Source organism: Phyllostomus hastatus, unplaced genomic scaffold (assembly GCF_019186645.2).
Source record: "Phyllostomus hastatus isolate PE091 unplaced genomic scaffold, TTU_PhHast_1.1 phas_contig_40, whole genome shotgun sequence".
NCBI classification, from domain to species: Eukaryota; Metazoa; Chordata; class Mammalia; order Chiroptera; family Phyllostomidae; genus Phyllostomus; species Phyllostomus hastatus.
This window is the reverse complement of record NW_025333872.1, coordinates 5,712,992-5,734,843: the sequence shown is the minus strand read 5'-3', so window position 1 is coordinate 5,734,843 and position 21,852 is coordinate 5,712,992. Positions and strand designations below refer to the sequence as shown.

Genomic DNA, 21,852 nt, shown 5'->3' with positions numbered 1-21,852 from the left:
CCCGGGCAGGGGACTGCGCCGTGCACACAGGCTGGAGCCACCCTCACGTCCCCTCCCAGCTCTAGTATCCCGAGACTGGAGACTGTGATTGTCGCGGTTTCTCTGACTTCCTTTTTCTTTCCCTCACTGCCTCTGCCTCTTCCCTTCCTGGGGCCACTAGGTCCGTGGCTGCCTTTCAGTGAGTCAGAACTGAGCCTCCTAGTGCCCTCCTTCTGTGTCTCTCTGGGGAACAGGATGCAATTCACAGGCAAGGGGGGGTCAGTTGATCCAAGGGCACACTTCTTTGTCCCTGGTGAAGGCTCTGCCTGGCACCTGCTCCCCACCTCCCCCCACCAGACTCCCCTTGTGCAGTCTCATGCCTTCTGGGGCGGAGGGCGCGGGAGAGTTAAGAGCAGGAAGTGGAGTGCACATGGCGGCTTCTGGCCGGCCATGGGGAGGCGGGGGGCGGGGGGTGCGGGGGGGCGCAGCAACAGGGATGGGGCAGGCGCTGTGTGAGGCTAGCGCCTTCACACCGAAAACTCCTCGTCGGGCCACACAGGCAGACAGGCCACATCCTGGTCCCCTCGACTCCTCTCTCCGGCCACCACCCACAGCCTTTCCCTCGATGTTTTCACTTTCAAACCGGGTCTGGCCAGGGCGTGCGCGCTGGGGCGGGGGGCGGCAGGCAGGAGCGTGTCTGCCTGTGTGGCGAACGTCGTTGCCTTTGCCGTCCTCCCCCTGACGAGGGCACCTATTCCCCAGCCTGTGGGCAGGGCCGGTGCTGGCCGAGCGCACTGCTCCCCTGTACCTGCCCCACTTGGATAGAAAGGTGGCTGTGCTTATCTGGGACAGCAGTGTTGGTGTGAGGGCTGGGAGGAGGACAGGGGAGATTTGCCCAGGGACGGAGGGTGGGGGGAGTTGATGACGAGGCTCTCTGTTGGGGTCTCGGGCTGGGCCTTTGGCATCTTTGATCCGGGAAGAGTGAGTGTAAGGCAACTGCCTCCTAAGGGGGCCGGTGGGGAGAGGAGATTTGAGACCGTGAAAGGGGAGAGCGAAGTGGCGATGCTCCTCCCTGCCCAACACGCAGGAAGCCCAGGACACTGGTTCCTCTCTCTGTCCGGCCCAGGGCACAATGTTGCCTGTGTCGTTAGGGACAGAAAAAAGAGGTGCGTGAGCTGCCGTGTGCATTTTGAGAGTGAGACTGCTTCTCTCATGTCTGGGAGCAGCTCCCTCACTCTTTTGGCTGGTGGGGCTGGAGCTGTCGAGGGCCGTTTCTCCTGGGGGTAGGGGGAGCGGTTGGTCTCCTTCGACTTCCCATGGAAACGGGGAGGGGCCCAGCGGAGTGTACCCGGGCAGGGCAGGAGCAAACCCAAGTTCTGGGGCTGGGGCTCCTGCCATGGCTGGGGAAGCGCCAGGTGGGTGAGGGCCGGATAGGACCCAGGGGGCAGCTCCGGGGTCTGGTGCCTCTAATGACTCTTCCCAGAAGCCCAGCTCACGGACAGGCCTGGGAGGAGGCCGGCCGTAGGTGTGTGGAGTGAGGGAAGAAGCCCGTGATCATCCAGAGGCCTCTGCCTGCCATGGCCGCCCTGTCCTGCCCCCACCAGGCGTGAGTCAGACCGAAAGCAGAAGCTGCCAGACGCTGCGCGGGGTGAAGTGAGGCAGAACCGACCGTGCTATTTTGGAACCTGGTTAATTCCCCTCCCACCCTCCACCTCCCTTCTGTCAGGGCTCCCAGCCCCTCCCGGTGGCCAGCGCTTCGCCCTCCTCAAGGGGACAGTTAGGACGGGACTTGATTTCCCCTGGAATGTACGTGTGAGAGGTGGGGTGCCTAAGGCCCCTCCCCCCGTGAGCCTCCCCCGGCTGGCCGAGAGAACTGGCTTCTGGGGAAGCAGCCTTCGGGAGGCCGGGAGGGCAGTGCCCCCTCCCGGCGGGAGCTCGGAGCTCAGGAGCAGGGCAGCGCAGGCCAGGCCAGGCCCTGGTCACCAGCTTTGAATGCCGCCCATCTGGGCTCACCACCCCCTCCCACCTTCTGCCGCCCCCAACCCCCCACAGGCCAGCTGTCAGCTGCCTCTCCCAGGGGTGTTAGCTGACAAGAGCTTCAGGTGGGAGCCTCTCCCGGCAGTGACTCTCAAAGGGTTGGGAGGGATTTCCGGACCCAGGGGGGAGATATTTTGGGGCCCAGGGCCTTTCCAGGACCCATGACATCACACACCCTGCAGCAGCCCCAACTGACCCTCCTTGTCCATGGTTCTTTTGGGGGCGTCCTAGGTCTGCTTGAGGTTCTAGCCCCACTTTAGGGTTTCTTTGGAACCCACATGAGCCTCGGGGGCCCTGGAAATCCAATCTGCGGTGGTGAAAGAGGCCGGTGGGGTGTGTGTTTCTGAAGATCTGTCCCCAACTGTAGGTAGGGTAGACGAGGGTCTCTGCCCTTCCTGCCGCTCTGGGGTCGGGAGACGATGGGCTTTGCTCTTGTTCTGTGTGTGTGTGGGGGGGTCGAGATGGGCACAGAGTCTGATGGGCACAGAGTCTGCTGGGCACTGCCACTGGGGACGCTGAGGTCAGAGCTCCACCCTGCTTTTTACCGCCCAGCAACCTGGGGCGGTGGGTGTCATGCATGGGGGCGGTGGGTGTCATGCATGGGGGCGTCGGTCAGTAGGCACATTGCAGGTGGGTCCTTGTCTACCTCAAGTGAGCAGGACTTGGGTTTCGCACTGCTCAGGTGGATCTAGGGCTTAGGGAGGTGACCGGGGGTGGGTGAAGCAGCGTGGAGGAAAGAATGCTCTCCCAGGCCAGCTGCAGGGGCACACTCTGTTCCCAAGGTCACCTGCTTTCTGCTGGAGCTGCCCTCAGGGCAGGAAGGTCCCCAGGCGGTGGGTATGGGATGGTAAGTGTACAAGTGTGTGCAACGGTATGTGTAGGGGCTGCCGGGCGTGTGCATGGGAGTGTCTCACATAGCCTGTCTCAGTTGCCTTTCCACTGGTGGCCACATCAGCTTCCAGACTGTTTCCCCACAGACCTGGCCCGTCCCTCCTCTGCACCCAGTGAGTGTCCAGCGCGGATCTGGCCTGGAGCCCTGTGTTCCCGTCTCCACCTTGGTGCCCAGGCCCGAGAGCCAGGGCTGTTTGCTCAGGTTCACGGTGGGGCTCAGAAGGGCCCTGCCTGACCCTAAAGTGTGTCACTCTGCCAGGAGCCTGTACCTCCCTGCTCTTTCCTCCCACCTGTCACCAATGGTCGTGCTCGGAACCAGGTGACCAAACCTCCAGACGGCTGCAAGTGAAGTGACTTTAGTGGCCTACGTGTCTGCTAGGATGCGGCGGTGCAGTGCATGTTCTGCTGCAGTCGGCCTAGCTGAGGCCTGAGAGTCTGCATTTCTAACCAGCTCCCAGGGGATGTGACGTGGGGGGTCGTGCTGTGAGTGGCGAGGACTTAAAAGGCCCTCTCCCGTCTGAACTCCGTCCAGATCGACGCTGCTTCCCCAGCCAGGAAGCTAACTCGCACCCTCGGACTACCTCCTAGGTGCCAGGCACGTCACCCACTTCAGCCCCCTGGGCCCCCTCACCTACTCTGAGGCAGGAGCCTTCCTATTTTACAGATGGGGAAACTGAGGCTCTGAGGGGTTAAGGACCTGTCCTGAGTCACACAGCTGGTAAGCGTCAAAGCCAGACTTGAACTCTGGTCTGTCGGTGTCCAGAGCACTTCCCACTAAACCCAACTGTCCGCCTGAGAGCAGACCCGGAAGGACCAGATGCGGCTGGGGGGATGGATGAGGGGTGGGTCCCAGCAGTCAGGGCACTGCAGGGGGCAGCTCTGGGTGGCGGGGTGGGGGGGCGGGCGATGCCCTGAGGGAAGGAGGGACTCCATGGAGAACAGTGCTGGAGGAGGTCGGGCCTGAGTGGGGTCAGAGCCCTGCCTCACCCTCCTAGCCCAGGGCCTTCTACCAAAGGGCTTAAGACCCCCTCCCTGCCTTCTCAGGCCCCCTCCCGACAGACTCCCCACTCGGGTGTCCGGCACCCTGCTGTGCTCTGTGCACCCCTGAGCCTGTGCGGGTGTTCAGACCCCCTGAGCAGGTGCCCAGTTCCACCGCCTGCCCGCTCTGTGTCCCTGGGCACGCCGTCGGCCTCTCTGTGCTTCAGTGGCTCCCTCTGCCTGGTGCGGAGTGAACGCTCTGCGAGGTAATGATGAAAGCCTGTTGGCTTGTGCCCGGAGATGAGAGTCCACAGACCACCTTCCGTGAACTTGATGCAGTTGTCCCTGCTCAGAGGCGTTTCCCCTCCCCTCTTCCAATGTCTTCTTTTCATTTAGCACAGCCTGGATTCTTCAGTTGTAAAGCGGTTGTTTTCAGAGCGCTCAGAAGCAGATTAAACTCTTAAAAAGGGAGTGAAACATCTGGTGTCCCAGCCGCAGGGAGGCCAGAGAGGCTGTGGCCGGTGGGTGCGGGGGAAGGCGGAGAGGAGGCCCCGGAGAGGGAGAGCGGGGCAGGGGCGGGGTGGGGGTGGCTCTGGCACTGGGGCCGGGTTTGGAGCGAGCCCCCAGACGGGAGCCGGGAGCCAGGCGGTGGGTGGCTGTGTGCTGCCCCGCACCCCTGGGCCTGCATCCTCTCACACCAGGGGCCGCCAGCCTTCCCCGTCCGTCCAAGCAGCCGGCAGATGGAAAGGCAGGGGCTGAGCCCCTGAGGCTGCCATGGTAATGTGTCTCTGCGGGTCCTCCCTGTGGGCCTTGGTTTCCGCGCCTGGGCTGGGCACACACCTGAGACCTGGGCTTGCATCCTCACTTCACTGGGTTCTTGCAGTGTGCCCTTGGACAGGTCACGTTTTGAGTCTCGGTTTTCTCACCTGCCAGAAGTGCTCTCTGCCCCGCGAGGTGTTTGTGGAGGACAGATGTGATCTGGCAGTAGGTCCAGCGAACTGCAGCGCCTGGTCTGTGGTGGGGACTCAGCGGGTGTTTGCAGCGGGAGAGAGTGGGTGATGATTGAGCAGGTGTCAAGTGACTGGACAAGCGGCCTCTGAGGGCCCTGAGTCTCATTTTGGGGAGCCTGAGGGCTGGGGTAGGGGTGGAGGTTCCGAAGAAGAAAGCTGATTTCTCTGCAAGCTTCCTTGTAGCTGGGGAGACTGGAGAACAAAGCAGTGTGGACGCAAGCAGGACACTCAAGTGGACTGAGTGTCCAGGAGGGGGTGCAGGGGAGCAGGGGAAAGAGAGGGCTTTCAGCCCCCTTGCCCCACTCCAACCCAAAAGGAAGGAAGGCAGCTGCCCACGGAGGGGCAGGGTGAGGGATCTCATGTGCATGTGCACACACACGTGTGTGTGTGTGTGTGTGTGTGAGAGAGCAAGCAAGCATGTGTGGCTGGGCTGTGTCTATGTACATCACAAGGGCGGACACCCCCTAGGACTCTTCTAGTTTTCCCTCTGCACGCTTCCCTCAGTTACATGTCCCCTGTCCCCACTTCCTTCAAGGCCCCCTGGCAGTCCCCTTGGGGCTGGCCTCCTGCCGGGGTCCGGCTGGACTCTGTGGGACAGGGCGGGCTGCTCTCCGATCTGTGACTGTCTTTGACACTGCCCCCTTTGCTGCATAATTGCCGGTCCTACCCTTTCCTGTGGGGTAGGGCTGGGACCTGCGGCCTCCCTTTGCCTTCCCCCTCCTCCCTTTTCCTCTTCCTTACCTCCTACTTGTCTTCAACAGAGACTCAAAATCAGGCCCCCGAATGCGCTCCCCTCACCCCAGAGCCACAGTGGACTCAGTGTCCTGCACTGGGCCCTGGAGAGGCCGGCGCCCGCTCTGCCTCTGCGGGGTGGAGTGGAGCGCGTCCTGGGTTCTGGTCTTGCTCTGTGCCCCCCATGTGGAGCCATAGCTTCCTCCTGTGATTTACTGTTTGTTCCCAGCCTTCGTCATCACAAACCGGGCTTGACCAGCCTGCGCCAACAGTGTTCCCACTGGGCAGAGTGATGGTGCTGCACTCTGCGTGGCAGCCTTTATGTCTGCCCAAGGCCAGGCCGCCCTCAGCCCTGGGGGTGGAGTCCCGACTGGAGGGTCCCTCTGAGGCAGAGTCGGAGGCAGAATTTTTGAGGGTAATGGAAGCGGTCTGCATCTCGAGGTGGGTGGCGACTACATGTGCGTGCGCACCTGTAAAAGGTCATCGAGCTGCATACTTTAAACCTGTGCGCTTTGCTGGAATAAATTATACCTTAATAAAAGGAAAAAGGTCAAAATGTTAAGATGAAAATATTAAAAGTATGCACCATTGACTTCATTCCTGTTCCTGGCACCAAATACCTTCCAACAGGACAATGCACACTTACCAGGGGCAAGTGTGGCTTCCGTTCGCTCCCGTGCAGCGTTGGAAGGAGCCGCACTGTTGCCTTTCCTGACCTCGAGGGAACCAACCGCGGGGCCGGGCGGTGCGATAACCTGCCTCTGTGAGCCTCTCCAGTGTGGGGGACTGCGCCGAGTGCTCCGCCTGCTCACGGTCGCTTCAGAGCCCAAGGGCGGGCATCCTTATCCACCCGCCCTCCCACAGCACTGCAGTGAACTCTGGGATCTCCAAGTGTTGGGGGAAAGTCCTTTTAAAACTCAAGGCTTTTGAATAGGAAGCAAAGAGCGTGCCCAATAATGGGAAAGGCTGGTCAAGGCCATCCCGCCCTGTTCTGTAAGGAGGGACAGAGCTGACGTTACCACGAAGCTGCCCTGCCGCAGCCTGGGCCTTGATCGAGTGTGTGTGTGTGTGTGCGCGTGTGCATGTGAGAGAGAGAGAGAGGACACGAGACAGCAAGAGAGAGACAATGGGTGGGACCCTTTGCTCAAAAAACTCAAGAGAGCAGAAAGAGGAGACCCATCAGGGATCTGGTGGGCATGGGCGAAGCGACGGTGAACAGTGACAGAATGGTGGTATCTCCCTCTGCCCATGCAGAGACACACAAACCTGGGTCACAACCGCTCTGTAGAGTGCTGGCCCCGGCTGGTAAGCCGCACCGACTGACAGACGGGAAGACTGAAGCCGGGCTCCGGCGGCACCGAGGCAGGTTCCAGGGCCCCGACGGCAGGGCCCCACAGTGAGCAGGACTGGTGGCTGCTGGGGGCCTTGTGACACCTCCCCACCCCTTGCTCTCTTTGGGTGGGCCCAGCTGATACCCCCGGGGCCCTGTGGGGACCCGAGACTGCCTTGGTGGTTTGAAACAACTTTGTCCTAAGGTGTGGGGATTGTGTGGATGTTCTTGTTCCTTTTCTGTGTTCGCCAGGCCTTCCTTTGTGGCCTCGGGCACAGGGGGCTCGGAGAAAACAAGACAAACCCCAGTCCTGGAATCTCTCTCTCTCTCTTCCCTTCTCAAGGCTGAGAGGTTCCCCAGGAGGTCGCGGGGCCCCTTCCGCTGCCTCCAGGAGGCTGGGCACCTGTTCAGAGGCCCTCCTTTAGTGGCGGGCTTGGTTCTCCACCCCCCCCGCCCGCCGCCGCCGCACGGTGCAGTTCCCGCCCCCCCCCCCCCCCATGACAGACTGGGCCAGGAGACAAGGTCTTCCCACCGCCGGAGGCTCGCAACCTGCTAAATGGCTTAACCAGGCGTCCTGGCCTCTGGGCTCACACGCTTTGTTGTTTCAGCCGCCAGACATGTGTTTTTCTGGGAATACAGGAAATTATCTCTGCCCTTTGAGGAAGGGTAGAGAATTTTCTGCTTGTGTTTAGGAATTCCAGGCAATTTCATCATTCCAGGTATCCTCTGGCCCCCGGGCTGGATGAAGGAGATCAGAGGTCGGCTGAAACTCTGGTTGTAGGCGGCTTCTTCAATGGGAACCCCAACATAAAACGTGGCACCCCCACCCTGAGTGCAGGACTGAAGCCAAACGCTAAGCCTGAGGGCTTAGGGGGTGGAGCCAGACTGCCAGGGTCCAGCCCTGCTACTGGTCAGCGTCAGCGCTGCGACCTTTGCCAGGTGACGACCTGTCCGTGCCTGTTTCCTCGTCTGTAAGGTGGGGGCAGCGCTGGTGCTCGCGTCACGAAATAACTGTGCTGATTAAATAAGGCGCTTTGAACAAGACCTGGTGTGTCGTAAGTACTCCAGAAGCTTAGCTATTCGCATAAAACATTTTTCCCAATTAGAGACGCATGCTCATTATAGAAAAATTCCAAAAGGTAAAAAGAAAAATGATTGTGTCATCCAAAGAAATCTGTAGCGTTTGTATATATTTCTTCCTGAGGTTTTTCTGCACATATCTGAGCATGGCGGCGACCCGATCTCACGTACAATTGACACCCACGTCTCGTCGCTGGACGTGCCCCACGCTGTCGTCGCAGACGCAGTGCCCGTCGGGAGGGACACACCGGTCCGTCCAAGCACCCTGTCGCTGCGCATTGAGATCATGTTTGAATTTCCTCTGTCTAATGGGATGGGCATCTTTCTGCAGAAAAGCCTCTGCTGCACTTAGGATCACGTCCTTGGGCTACTGGCTGTTTTTTAAGGCTTCGATATGCGTTGCCAGACTGCGTTTCCAAAGAGGACGCACCCAGCTGTACCCGGGCGGCGAGTTGTGTTGAAGCCGCTGGAGCCAAGGGGATTTTAAAGGTGTGGCCACACTTGGGTGGGAGGGTAATTGTTCAGCTCTTGTTTTAAACTATTTGTCTGGATTCTTATGGAATTTTTTGAATGCAAGCATAACACGGGGCCCCAACACCCGCATCGAGTTACAGAGCGTCCTAGCCACCCCGCCCAGGGGTAACCAGGACCCCGACTTCTAACACAGAAGGTTTGTCTCACTGTTCTGTGAACTCTGTAACCCTCGATCATTTGTGTGTCTCGCTTCTTTCGATTAACATCGTGTGGGAGAGGGGCCCCCGGCAGCAGTGAGTTTGCGTTCCTAGTGCCCAGCATTCCAGTGTGTGGGTGGCCCACGCTTCCCCGCCCCGCTCTCCTGCGGGTGGGCGTGCGGGCGTCCTTCAGGGTGGGCCGCCGTCCACAGCGCCGCGGTGACCTTCTGGTGCGTGTCCTCTGCGGGGCACATGGGTGCTTTTCCGCTGGGCATATGGTGAGGACTGGAGCTGCTGGCTTGTGGCAGATGTGTATTTTCTGCTTGCTCCTCCAATTTTTAAAGGGTCACCTGGAAGGCAGAAACCCCCAGGGCAGTGTAGGCCCCACAAGGAACTGACGGGACCGGACCCAGCTAAGAGCAGGTCAGGGGCCTGAAGGCTGTGCTGCCCCCGGAGGCCCCCGTCCGGGGCTGAGTCGGACCCTGGGTCCTGCCCTAGAACTCCAGCTGACCTTGCTTGGCCCTGTGCTCCGGTGGCCAGTCAGTGCCCTCACCCCGGGTCCTAGGCTGGCCTAGTGACCGTGGCACTGAGCAGGGTGGGGCTTGGGCCAGACTCCAGGTAGACATGGAGGGACCCCAAGTTTGGACATGATTTGAAGCAGGTTGCGCCCCTCACAAACTTCTTTTTCCCTTGTTTTAAAAGAATCACGCAATTAGCACATATATACATCCTAAGAGGCAAGTGATTTGAAGGTGGAATGAAAAGCTCTAAAGACACCCCTTCACCACTCCCCATCCCACCACCCCTCCTACTCCCCTCCCAATAGGGAACCCCTCAGAACATTCTGGGGTGTTGGGGGAGCCCAGAGTAGTGGGTAAAGAGTGGGGGCTGCGAACCGGGCTGCCTAGGTCAAGTCTCTATTTTGCTGCTTATCAGCTGTGAAACCTCGGGCAAGTTACATTACCTCTCTGTGCCTCAGTTTCTCCCTGAAAATTGGGGGAAATACTAGTAGTCACCTCATGGGGTGGTTGTGAAGAACAGACGATTTAACATTTGAAAAGCACCAGGCCAGCCCGGATCTCGGGCAAGCGTTCAAGGAGCGTCCTGATCCTTGTGATCTGCTTACACACTCACCCGTTTCCTGCCGAAGCCGCCCGAGGCTGCAATGCACACTTCACTCCGAGGTTTGCTTCCTCCACTCGATGCCGTGTCTTTGAGATCCTCTTCTCCTCTGGTAGACTCCCCTGTTCTGGGCCCTCTTTCTCCCTTGTCTGCCCCTGAGGGAACCCGGCAATTTCTCCCTATCTTCCTCTTCCTCTGCCCACCTCTTCCTTCCGGAAGGGCTCTGCTCGGCCTGTTCGTACTGAGGTGTGAAGGGCTGGTGAGAGGCCCCCCGTACGTGCTGGCCTGAGCCTGCTCTGGCCCTGAGCTCAGGAGGCGGTTTCAGAAGGGAGCCCAGACTCCACCTGTTACTGAGCACCCAAGGGCCTGTCCCGGAGCACCCCTGCCCCTCCCCCACCCCGTCCATGGAAAATGGGGCAGGGGCCGGAGTCTCAGCTGAGGACAGTTCTGCACACTCACCGTCTCCTGACTCCTTCCTCACCACACCCCCATGAGGAGGTGATGGGACTGGCTCCATTTTACCAAGGAGAAAACCAAGGCACAGAGAGGTTAAGTGGCTTTCCCAAAGTCACCCAGCCAGTCTGGGCAGAACAGGGGCTTCAGCCCATTCTGTTAGACTGTGAAGCTCATTTTGGTCACAACTAAACTAGAACCCAGAGTCAGCTTGGGGCGGAGGTGGAGTCAGGTGGGGGTTTCTGGGTAAAGAGTGTAAGGAGGTGGCCTGTGGCTCCTGAGGGCACAGATGGGGGGGTGGCTCTCATCCCCTCGACTGAGCCTTCAGCCCTACTACATTTTCCATGCATCCGGGCAGGAGCAGGGATTTTCTGGGGCGTCAGGCCCCTGGTCCCCTCAGGAGGAGGGCATTCACTGGGGGTGGAGGCAGGGGAGAGGGCTCTTTGGGGAGACACCCCGGCCCCCATGTGTTCCCAGGGTGGGCATTCAAGGCTGCTGGTCTAACTGAGGACAGGCACGGCAGGCCCTTCCAGGCCTGGAGGGTCTGGAGGGTGGATGGTGGGGAGGGGTCCGGGGGCACTTTTTTATTGCATGTGTTGAGGTGACCCTGGTTAATATAGGTCACCACGTTCAGATGTACAGTTCTATAATACATCATCTGCACATTGTATTGTGTGTTCACCACGTCTGCGGGCATTTTGGCTCCTCTGTGTCCCTCCTCTCAGTCGTTCTTGCCCAGACCGGGCGCTGAGGAGGCGCATGTGGCCCCTCAGGCTTCGAGAGCAAGCAGGCATGCTTGGGGCCTCAGGAGGGGGTTAGCACGCCCAGGGTCTCTCTTGGACCACCACCCCGCCGCCCCCAGATCCACTCAAGTGCCCCTCTCGACCCCACACCCATCCCACCCAGGTGGGGGTGGGGGCAGGGGAGGGGCCTGGGACCCTGTGGGCAGAGCAGCGCTCTGAGAGGTGACAGCTTTGACAGCAGGGGTGGGGTGGGAGAGCCTCCGTCTGCTGCCACCAAGCCCCCGTCAGAGGACGGGGCCAGGCTAAGACTGCCCACGGCCTTCGACGCACAGACCCTGCCGGGCCCACAGTCTCTGACGCCTTGTCCCAGGGGGCTCATGCAGACCCCAAGGGTGGTGGGGCAGGGGGTCCTGGGTCCATCTGACACGTGAGCAGACTGGGGCTGCAGCAGCCACGCAGGCTGAGCAGGGCCTGGCCCTGGTCCTCCTCGGGCAGAACCAGCTCTAGCCCAGCACTTTGTCAGACAAACAAGGGGCTCCTTCTCCCCCAGTCTCCTGTGCCGGCTGGCACTGCCAGGCCCAGCCCCTCCCCCTTCCAGAGGCCAACTGAGGTGAAATTGTTCCTGAGGTGGAGGGCTCCCCAGGGCTGCTGTGTGAGTGTGTGGGTGTAGCTGCAAGGGTGGGGGGGACGTGGCTGGGCTGGAGTCAGGGCCCCTGGGGCTTGTGAATAAGGTGGGCAGTGGGGTGAAAGGCAGCTGCCCCTCCGTAAAGGCCACAGGAAAAGGGTGAAGGCTGCATCTGTGTCCCTGCTACAGGACAGAGGAGGGGGCAGAAGGGGAGTGTCTGCCTCTTTCTTCCCAGGGACTGTCCTTTTGGGAACTGGGCAGAGACCCCTGAGGCTGAGGCAGCCCCTTGACTCGTTCCCGGCCTAGGAGGGCAGAGAAGGGAGGCTGGTGGCGAGGGAGGCCCTCTGAGTGCTCAGGCCTGGGGGTGGGTGGTGCCGTCCCCACTTTGTAGGGAAGCCGCCATGGTGGTAGTCGGAGCCCTGCTTTGGGGGTCCGCTGCCTTCGGCTCCCTTCCCGGCCTTGGCCCAACTAGATGTGCAACCTGGGACAGGCCCCTTCCCAGCTCAGCATGGGGTCTCCAGACACTCCCTACCCCTACCCTGGGGCCAGGAAGCCAGATGCCCTGGCGTTCGGTCCCAGCCTCTGTCCTTACCTTAAGATCCTTAACTTTCCTGTGCTCTGTTTCTCCTTATCTGCAAACGGAGAATACTAACCAAAACTACTTCATAAGGCTGTTTGAGGTTAAAGTGCTCAGCACAGTGCCCAGAACACAGTGAATGCTCAAGTAGATGCAGATTATTATTACTTCTACGGTCCGGAGGTTTTCACCAAGTCTTTGCCAGTCCCTCCCTTTCATGCGTATGTCTGGTGCCTGGTGTTGGACAGAACATGTCAGCCTGTGCTGCCTTCCTTTGCCACCTGCAGAGACCTGAGGTTCACTTTTAGGCCCAGGGTGCAGCTCTGGCCTCTGGTCTGCGCCTCAGACCCTGCCAGTCTGTGTCTATCCGTTACTCACTCATTGAGCTTCCCAAGTGCTATGCGCTGCTCAGGACACATTTTCTTTAACATTCTCGCCAATCTTCTAAGGTAGAAACTGCTTACAGATGAGGCAACTGAGGTTCAGAGAGGTGCAGTGACTTGCCCAAGGTCACACAGCAAAGAGCTGGGATTCAGGCTCACACCTGTCCTGTTGATAGCATTTGCTCAATTACAAAGTCATGCTGCCTCTTGCAATGTCCCTGAGATGGGACCCTCTAGCCCCTGCCTGGCCCTGTGTGGAGTCCGGGCATCCACAGGGGCCCTGCCTCGTTTAGAGAATCTCAGTCCATCCCAGCTGGGAGGAACCTTAGAAATCGCCTGCTCCAACCCTACCATATTGTGCATGGGGAGATGGAGGGTCAGAGAGGAGGGATGTGACCAGGGCCGCTTAGTGAGCTAGCGACAGAGTGGACCCCACTGCAGGACTCGTTCTGTCCTGTCCTCCCTCCTTCCAGACCAGACCTGGAGGCCTTAGTCCCTCTGTCCCACTGAGACCCCCTGAAGATCAGGCTGATGTGCTGGGCAGCGAGAAGCCCACTCTGAGCCCTGGCAGGACCGGGTGCCCTGGAGTGACCCTCACTGCACAGGGCTGTGAAGGTCTATGGACGCCGCAAGCTCAGAGACTACAGCTGGCTGGGTGCTGTACGGCCAGTGCCTGGTTCATAAATAGTAACCGGTCCCTACATGCACCGACAGAGCAGCTACTGGCACAGGGGCTGGGCTGGCAGCCAGAGGGACAGCAGGGAACAAGACAAACAAATGCCTGCCCTCAGGGGAGTATGCTTTCCTGGTAAGAAAGAGATAGACAGCCCTGGCTGGTGTGACTCAGTAGCCTGAGTGCCGGCCTGCAAACCAAAGGGTCGCCATTTCGATTCCCAGTCAGGGCACACGCCTGGGTTGCGGGCCGGGTCCCCAGTAGGGGGCGTGAGAGGCAACCACACATTGGTGTTTCTCTTCCTCTCTTTCTCCCTCCCTTCCCCTCTCTAAAATAAATTTTAAAAATCTTTAAAGAAAGAGATGAACAGTGAATGAAGGAACTAAGCAAAAATGTATGACATGTAAGATGGTGGTAGATTATACCGAGCAACATAAAGGGCAAAGGGCATGGTGGAGCAGGGAGGGGTTTTGCAATTTTAAATAGGGCGGCCGTGGGAAGTCCCGGTAAGGCGATATATTTGAGCCTTGGAGAAGGTGAAGGAATGACCTGGCCCAGGTAGAGGGAAGACCCTGGGCAGAGGCCCTGAGGTGGGAGTGTGCCTGGTGTCCTTGAGGGCCCGGGGTGGCCCGAGCAGGCGGACGGGGAGAGGCCCTGTTCTGATAAGGACTGTGGCTTTTCCTCCCAGGGAAGTGGGAGCCTCTGACACGAGAGGGGCAGGATCTGACTTAAGTTTTAGCAGGGCCCCTGTAACGTCTGAGTTGCTAGTGGAGTATTGTGAGGCAGGAAAAGGGGGCGGAGGCTCCTTCGGGAAGCCCACGCCCGTGGCAGCAAGGTGGTGGCGAACAAGGATGTGTTTGAGGTCAGATCCGACAGGGCCACCATGTGGTGTGACAGAACGAGAGGAGTGAGCGTGTCACCGAGCTTTAGGGGTGAGCCTCAGTGGAGCAGCAGGAAACCGCACTTTGCTGTAGGACCAGGAAACTTGCATTCAAGTCCCAACCTACTCACTCACTCACTCAGTGGCCTTGGGCAGATCCCTCCCCTTCTCTGAGTCTCAGTGTCTGCTCCTGTATGATGGGTGCGATCTCTCTTTTCCTGACCCCCTCCCCAACCCCCAGTGCCTTGAAGGGGACGTGCGCCTCACAGACCCCTCCCCCTGTCCACAGGAAGCCAGCGCCGGCAGCTGCCATGGCGTCACGCATCGGGCTGCGCATGCAGCTCATGCGGGAGCAGGCGCAGCAGGAGGAGCAGCGGGAGCGCATGCAGCAGCAGGCCGTCATGCACTACATGCAGCAGCAGCAGCAGCAGCAGCTGGCGGGGCCGCCCACCCCGGCCATCAGCACCCCTGTCCATTTCCAGTCTCCACCGCCTGTGCCTGGGGAGGTGCTGAAGGTAGGGTCTGCTTGGCCTGTCCCCTCCCGCCCTGGTCCTAGGACACACTAGAGCCCTTGCCTTCTCCCCTCCCAGGTGCAGTCCTACCTGGAGAACCCCACCTCCTACCACCTGCAGCAGTCCCGGGACCAGAAGGTGCGGGAGTACCTGTCTGAGACCTACGGGAATAAGTTCGCTGCCCACATCAGCCCTGCCCAGGGCTCCCCGAAGCCCCTGCCGGCCGCCTCCCCTGGGGTGCGGGCTGGACATGTGGTGTCTTCCTCAGCCGGCAACAGCGCACCCAACAGCCCCATGGCCATGCTGCACATTGGCTCCAATCCTGAGAGGGAGGTGAGTGAGGAGCTGGGGAGCAGTGGCCACCGAGGGAGCTGGTGCCAGACGCTAGGCTCCTGGGACAACTGGTGCAATTGCGGGGGAAACGTGCTGCCCTCAGGGAGCCCCAGGCTGAGGGAGACCCAGCCCCACCCTCAGGGAGCCCCAGGCTGAGGGGAGCCACAGCCCTGCCCTCAGGGAGCCCCAGTCTCACAGGGGAAACATCATCCCCTATTTTTGAAAGCTCTGCTAGGAGACTAGTACAGGAAAGCCCGACACACCTGTAAAGCCCCGCCCAGACAGAAGGTATATACAGCAATCTTCCCTGGGCAACTTGGCTCCTTGGGAAGAGACCTGGCCTGGTCCAGGGGGCCTGTGGGAGCTGAGCAGCTAGCTCATCCTCTCCCTGGGCCCGTTTCCTTCTCCCCAACATGAGCAGACTGAGGAAGGTGAGCTCCAAGGGACCTTCAGGTCAGTGGCTGTCCCAGGGTCCCTTCCCTGCTCGTCTCCTGGTGGGCCCTTCCCAAGAGGACTTTTCTTTCTTCCAGTTTGATGTCATTGACAACATTATGTGTCTGGATGATGTCCTGGGCTTCATCAATCCTGAATCTCAGATGCCCAATACGGTACCGCTGTCCAGGGTGGGGTGGCTGTGTCAGAGGGAGGGGGCGGAGGTCCTGCATGGGCTGAGTCTGGAGAGAAACCAGAAACGGGGTCCTCGGCTGCGGAGATGAGAGTGGCCTCCATCAAATCATGTAATGAGGGCCCAGGGCCCAGGGGAATTGTGGATGCAGATGGGCGTGCCTCAGCCTGCATGCGCAATGGGGCTTTGGCAGGGAGAGGTGCCTGGGCAGTCGGGGAAGGCCTCCTGGGTGGGTGGGGGCAGGAGGCACTGGCTCAGGGCCTCAGCAAAGGAGAGGTGGGGGAGCATTCCTGGAGGGTAGCAGTGAGGCCGCAGGATAGCCCAGAGCTGGTTAGTTCCTTTGAGATCTGGGGCACCCTGTCTACCAAACCTGTAGCCCAGCGGGCACAGGCCCGTGCCCCTCACTCCTTGGGGCGAGTGACAGGAGCCTTCCGGCAGTGTGAATGCTCTCTGGACCTCTCAGACAGAGGGGAGGGGGCAGGTGGAAAGGAGCCAGGCTTGGAATCAAGAGGGAGACCTGGCTTCTGGCTTTGGCTATGACTTGGGACGTCTCTTAGCTGTTCTGAGCCCTTGTTCTCAGCGGCAAAACAGCGAAGATATTTTCTACTCATGGGACTGTGGGGAGATTAGATAAGGCAGGAGATTGGGGGCTAGCTGTGCACAAAGGTGGCAGGTATTTACAGTGAGCCGATGGAATTGCAGGTGTCCCCACCCCTTTTTTGGAAGTCTGGAACCTCAGCTGTTCCCTCCTGCCCATTGGGCCTGGGCCTGTCACCCTGATTCTGGCCCCAGCCCACGTTACAGTGGGGAAAACCCTAATTCTTGCAGTGGGAAAACGGGGCGTTAGTCCTTCATCTCCAGGGCCCTGGTGACACCCAGTGTCTCAGCAGGAGCTGGCCAGGCCAGTTGGGTCCGACACCTACTGCCAGCAAGGGCCTCGAGGCCTAGGAGAGGAGAGAGGGAGGGCACAAGTGCCCCACCCCTTTAGTGGTTTCCATGCACCCCGAAGGGTTCCGGGCCTGTGATTTGCTCTGTATGTTTCTGCGGCAGGAGCTGGGGAGATCTTTCCAGAGCTCAAATATGTTCCTGTCAGGCCTTTGCTTAAACCCCTACTGGTTCCTCATCACAAAATCCCAGAGTCTTTGCAAGTTGAACCCATCACTGCAGGATCCAGCCTCACCTCCTGCCCAGCCTGCATCTCACGTCACTGTGCTCCCTCAGCCTCAGCTGCCAGGACAACCAGACCCTGTCCAGCCCCCACCCTGTGTTCAGCCCCGCCCCCACCCGCCTGTAGTGGTCATCCTCACAGTTCTGCTCGGGACTCAAGCTCCACACCCTCCAAGGAACCCTTCAGAAACAGGAACAGATTAGGTGCCCCGCCCCTGGGCTTCCTAATGCCTAGGGTTTAAATCCTCTCCTGCACTGGTACCTGGCTAATCACTCTCTCCAGAGGTCCCCAGGACTCTTAAGAACTACACCTTATTCAGCTCTAGACTGTTGACTTCCACGTGGCATTGCTGGCTGGAGAGGCCCAGGGTGAATTCTGACATCCCTGGTGCTGGCAGCAGGCCCCTTAAAGCTCAAACTGTGGCCCGGAGGACTCGAGCACAGCTTCCCTCTGGCGTCCCTGGGAATGGCTCTTCCAGCAGCGATGGGCCCCGGGGAGGACACTCCTCGGAGTGGGGGTTGCTCACTGGGTCCCTGTCCCCTCCTCACCCCACAGCTGCCGCTGTCCAGCAGCCACCTGAACGTGTACAGTGGTGACCCCCAGGTCACAGCCTCACTGGTGGGTGTCACCAGCAGCTCCTGCCCAGCAGACCTGACCCAGAAGCGTGAGCTTACAGGTAGGTACCTACCTCTCTGTGTCCTGGCCCCCCCACCTCCTCCTCTCCCTCCCTCTCAGCTCCTCTCTGCTTCTCTCTTGGCCTCCAGATGCTGAGAGCCGGGCGCTGGCCAAGGAGCGGCAGAAGAAGGACAATCACAACCTCAGTGAGTCCTCCTCACCCTGCCCTTGCTCCCTGCCTCCCTGTCCGCCGAGGTTCTGGGAACCCTTCCCTACCCAAGGCTTTTGGCGGGACTGAGCTGATACAGCCTGCGCTGTTCTGGAAGGGGTGGGAGCCGGCTCCAGGGAAGAGGTATTCCTGAAATTCCCAGCACTGCTGAGTGAATGAGTTTATCAGATTGTTTTCTTCTGGGTGTGGAACCTGGGAGCTTCTGGAAAGGAGCTAGGAGCCGTGGGGGTGGTCCTCACCCAGGCTGCACTCTTGGCCTGCTAACAGCCAGCCCGGGGCTGACCCTGCCTGCCTCGCACAGCCCCTGGAGCGTGCCTGGGCTGTGCCTGCCCCTCCTTCCGCAGCACCCCTGTGGGGTGGCTTTACTCCCCAGGAGGGCTAAGGCACTCCCCCTCGGACTGGGCCCTTTCCCCCAGGTGGGTGCTCATGCCTCTAATTGCCCCTCTGGAATCTGTTACCTCTAGTTGAAAGGAGACGGAGGTTCAACATCAACGACCGCATCAAGGAGTTGGGAATGCTGATCCCCAAGGCCAATGACCTGTGAGCTGAGTGGGGGTCTCTGTGGGACGGGTAGGGGCTGAGTAGGAGCTGGAACAACCAGCCCATGCTGGTTGCCAGGGGGGTGGGAGGGAAGAGAATCCCTTGATTGCTGCCTTCTAAGAGCTTATCAGCTGTTTGAGAAAAGATCTCTCCCTCATCCAAATCAGGAAACTCAGAACAGATAAGCAGATATTCTGAACCTGAGGCTGGGGCCTGGGAGGCTTCCTGGAGGAGGAGCCGTGCTGGGAAAGTTTGGCGAGGACATTGGGCTGGTGCAGAGGTGGTCCGGGGTTAGGAGCAGTGAGGGGCAAGGACAGGTATGGGGTTTTGGTGGCAGCAACGGAAGGCCTGGGGAAGGAGCCTCTTCTTAGTTGCTCTGTTCCACGGGATTAGTGCGGTGAGTGGTACAGCAGCAGTCAGCTGGGAGGGGCTGTTCTGTGTGTGAGGAGATCAGCCTCATCCACAAACAGGAGTCGGCTGGGTCTAGGGTATGTGAACAAGGTCGGGCCAAGTGACATGGGCTTCTGAAAACAAAGCAGGGTTTTATTTCTACTGATTGGGTGCATGCAAATCCTTGGCTGCTCTGAGCACGCGCCTCTGACTCTGCCGGCTTGCAGGGACGTGCGCTGGAACAAGGGCACCATCCTCAAGGCCTCTGTCGACTACATTCGGAGGATGCAGAAGGACCTGCAGAAGTCCCGGGAGCTCGAGAACCACTCTCGGCGCCTGGAGATGACCAATAAGCAGCTCTGGCTCCGCATCCAGGTCTGGCCCCTGCACTTGGACTTGGGTAGCTCTGACTCCTGACCCTGGCCTGGCTCTTGATCTCAGGAGTAGTGCCTGAACCGAAGTCATGGGAATAATGCCATGAGAGGGGAAATATATCAGCCAGGATGGTATGGTTTGGTAACCAACATTCCCAGCAACTTTAAGCAGCAAATGCCAGCTGGTGGTTCCGATCTGTGAGACCTTCATTCAGGGACCCAGCACCACAGACAGGCACATCTGGAGCTGGCTCCTGAAACCGAATGTTACTCTTAAGGTGACACTTGTCACTTGTGCATATATTTTCTTGATCAATGCAAGTGCATATCTCCATCTAACCTGAGGGGGACAGGAAGGCAAACTGAAAGACGAAGACTCGGGAGAGTCCCCTGGAGCCGCAGGTTCTAGTCTTGTCCTGGCTCTGTGCTGAGGGTCTCTGTCTCCTTTGGACTTGAGGCTGGTCATCTATGGGTGATGGGACTCGAACTTTTAAACATTTCTATTTCTGTTTCTCCATTTTCTGTTTCTCATAGTAGATACTATAATTTACATTACAATCTAGCACACATAGCCACACTAAAAGTGAAAGATCAAAGTTTCATCAAAGAACCCTCATCCTTAATAGATGCAATGCATTCTGGTAATTTCCAGTCTAGTCTAGGCGAGCCTATTTCAATTAAGGAAAATAGAGAGCTGGTCAAGACTCACTGAGTGGTTTCACAACCCACTAATGAGTTGCGGCTTACAGTTGGATGAAACACTGGTCTAGACTCCAGAGCTCCCTCGGCTGAGACCTTTTGTTGCCTTGGCGCTGCAGGGGGAGGAGCGAGGTCTGCGGCAGGGCAGGGGTCGGCCGGTCCCCTCACGCGTGTGCCCTGAGCCCTCTGTCTGCCCCATCCACAGGAGCTGGAGATGCAGGCCCGAGTGCACGGCCTCCCCACCACCTCCCCATCTGGCATGAACATGGCTGAGCTGGCCCAGCAGGTGGTGAAGCAGGAGCTGCCCAGCGAGGAGGGCCCCGGGGAGGCCCTGCTGTTGGGGGCCGAGGTCCCCGACCCCGAGCCGCTGCAGACTCTGCCCCCCCAGGCCCCACTGCCCCCGCCAGCCCAGCCACCCCAGCCACCCCAGCCACCATCCCCATTCCACCAACTGGACTTAAGCCACAGCCTGAGCTTTGGGGGCGGGGGCGATGAAGGGCCCCCGGGCTACCCTGAACCTCTGGGGCCAGAGCACAGCTCCCTGTTCCCCAACCTGTCCAAGAAGGACCTGGACCTCATGCTCCTGGACAACTCACTGCTGCCGCTGGCCTCCGACCCCCTCTTCTCCACCATGTCCCCTGAGGCTTCCAAGGCCAGCAGCCGCAGGAGCAGCTTCAGCATGGAGGAGGGCGACGTGCTGTGACCCTGGCTGCCTCCGTGCAGGGGAACAGGGGCAGGCCTGGGGGCAGGGAGGGGCAGGGCCACCCTCCTCCCCCGCTCTAGGCCGCACTTGTGTGTGAAGTAGCCACCTGCTCTGCCTCACTCCCCCGTCGTCGGCCCGTGTTTGGACTTAGTGCCTGCCCGCTTGGCAGCCTGAGGGGTCAGAAGCCCCGCCCCCGCCTGGCTCAGCACTCCCCAGGGGCAGCCCTCTTGATGGGGCCGAGCGGGAATAAGTCCTCGCCCTGGCTCCGAAGGGTGTGCTGGGGGTAAGAGGAGGTCCTGGGGGGGTCCTGTCTTCTGAGCCTAATCTCCCCACTCCCACTCCCACCCATGAGGGAGGGCCCACTGGAGTGGGGGTGGGGGGTTCAGGAAGTTTCTTCTCTGAAGCAGTGACTGATCCAGGGGAAAAAACATGACTGTTTTTTTCTGGGAGTCAGATGGCGACAAGCCCCTCCTCCAACCTGGTCAACCCCCTCACACAGGTGGGGCACCCCCACCCCCCTTTGGTGCTAACAGCTCTCCACCAGGTGGTGTGAGGGCGGGGGTGGCCGGCAGAGGGGGCTCTGGGTTCAGGTTAGTGTGGGGTCACTGCTGAAAGAGCAGCGCCCCTTCAGGCTCCCCACTTTGTGCCTTTAGTAAACACTGTGCTTTGTACCCGCTTGTCCTGTCTCTTTGGAGTGGGTCTGGGGTCGATTCAATCCAGTGGGCTCCTTTCTGGATAGATGAAGAGTTCGAATGCCTCCAGTGGGAGTGAACGTAGTGGGATGCGGAGACGACGGAACCAGCCTGGCACCGGTTCCTCCCAATTCCCCAGAACTGCCCCAGGGAAAGCTGGTGATTCAGCGAGCTTTACTCAGGAGGCTTGGTGCTGATGGGGGCGTTGTCCTTCGTGGCCACAAGGTGGCGCTGCAGCCACGCTAGTCTCACCCTCAGAGCCGGCTGAGCCGGAGGATGAGGGGAACTGGGTTGCTCATAAACCAAGTCTACTGTTCTTAGCTGCTGACTTTGAACACCCTTGATCTAGGCTACCCCTGGCTGGGGTGGGGGGCATTTTTCTCCTGTCCCCCACCCCCATCTCTAGTGGTGACCTCTCCAGATTGCTCCCCCTCCCTAAGTGGGCTCAGGCCTGGCTTGAGAAGCAGACAAGGCCAGCCCCTCTGCTCTCTGGCTTAGTGTCTCTAGGACGACAGGCTCCCTAGTAATGAGGGGCTGTGTCCTCTGAGTTTGGGGAACAAGGACCCACGTGAACCGGTTTGGAAGGAGGCAGGTACACAGGACACTGGGTGGAGCCAAAGACATGGCTTTTACTCCCTGCTCTGGCCAGATAATGAGGTTCCAGTCCCCCCGCCTCACAGTTCCTGAGGGTCTCTGCTCCAGGATCCTGGGACTGTATGACCTCACCCATGGTGGGGAGATGGGGCTGGGGCAGCAAGTGGCTGAGTAGCAGCCTCTTGAGCCCCAGGTGTCTGGTGGGGAGGGAGGA

General features: G+C 59.6%; 1 protein-coding gene across 4 annotated transcripts in view; it reads left to right on the top strand.

Moving 5' to 3' along the window:
* TFEB (transcription factor EB) overlaps window positions 1-21,023 on the top strand; it is a 44,892-nt gene extending 23,869 nt beyond the window's left edge. For all 4 annotated transcript variants that reach the window (XM_045843093.1, XM_045843094.1, XM_045843096.1 and 1 more), the window contains exons 2-9: window positions 14,454-14,679; window positions 14,755-15,009; window positions 15,540-15,617; window positions 17,358-17,478; window positions 17,567-17,623; window positions 18,111-18,186; window positions 18,804-18,951; window positions 19,855-21,023. In XM_045843093.1, the coding sequence (XP_045699049.1) occupies window positions 14,476-14,679; window positions 14,755-15,009; window positions 15,540-15,617; window positions 17,358-17,478; window positions 17,567-17,623; window positions 18,111-18,186; window positions 18,804-18,951; window positions 19,855-20,352 (1,437 nt within the window). In that variant the 5' untranslated portion in view covers window positions 14,454-14,475 and the 3' untranslated portion in view covers window positions 20,353-21,023. The remainder of the gene's footprint in view (window positions 1-14,453; window positions 14,680-14,754; window positions 15,010-15,539; window positions 15,618-17,357; window positions 17,479-17,566; window positions 17,624-18,110; window positions 18,187-18,803; window positions 18,952-19,854) is intronic.
* The last annotated feature ends 829 nt before the right edge of the window (window positions 21,024-21,852 follow it).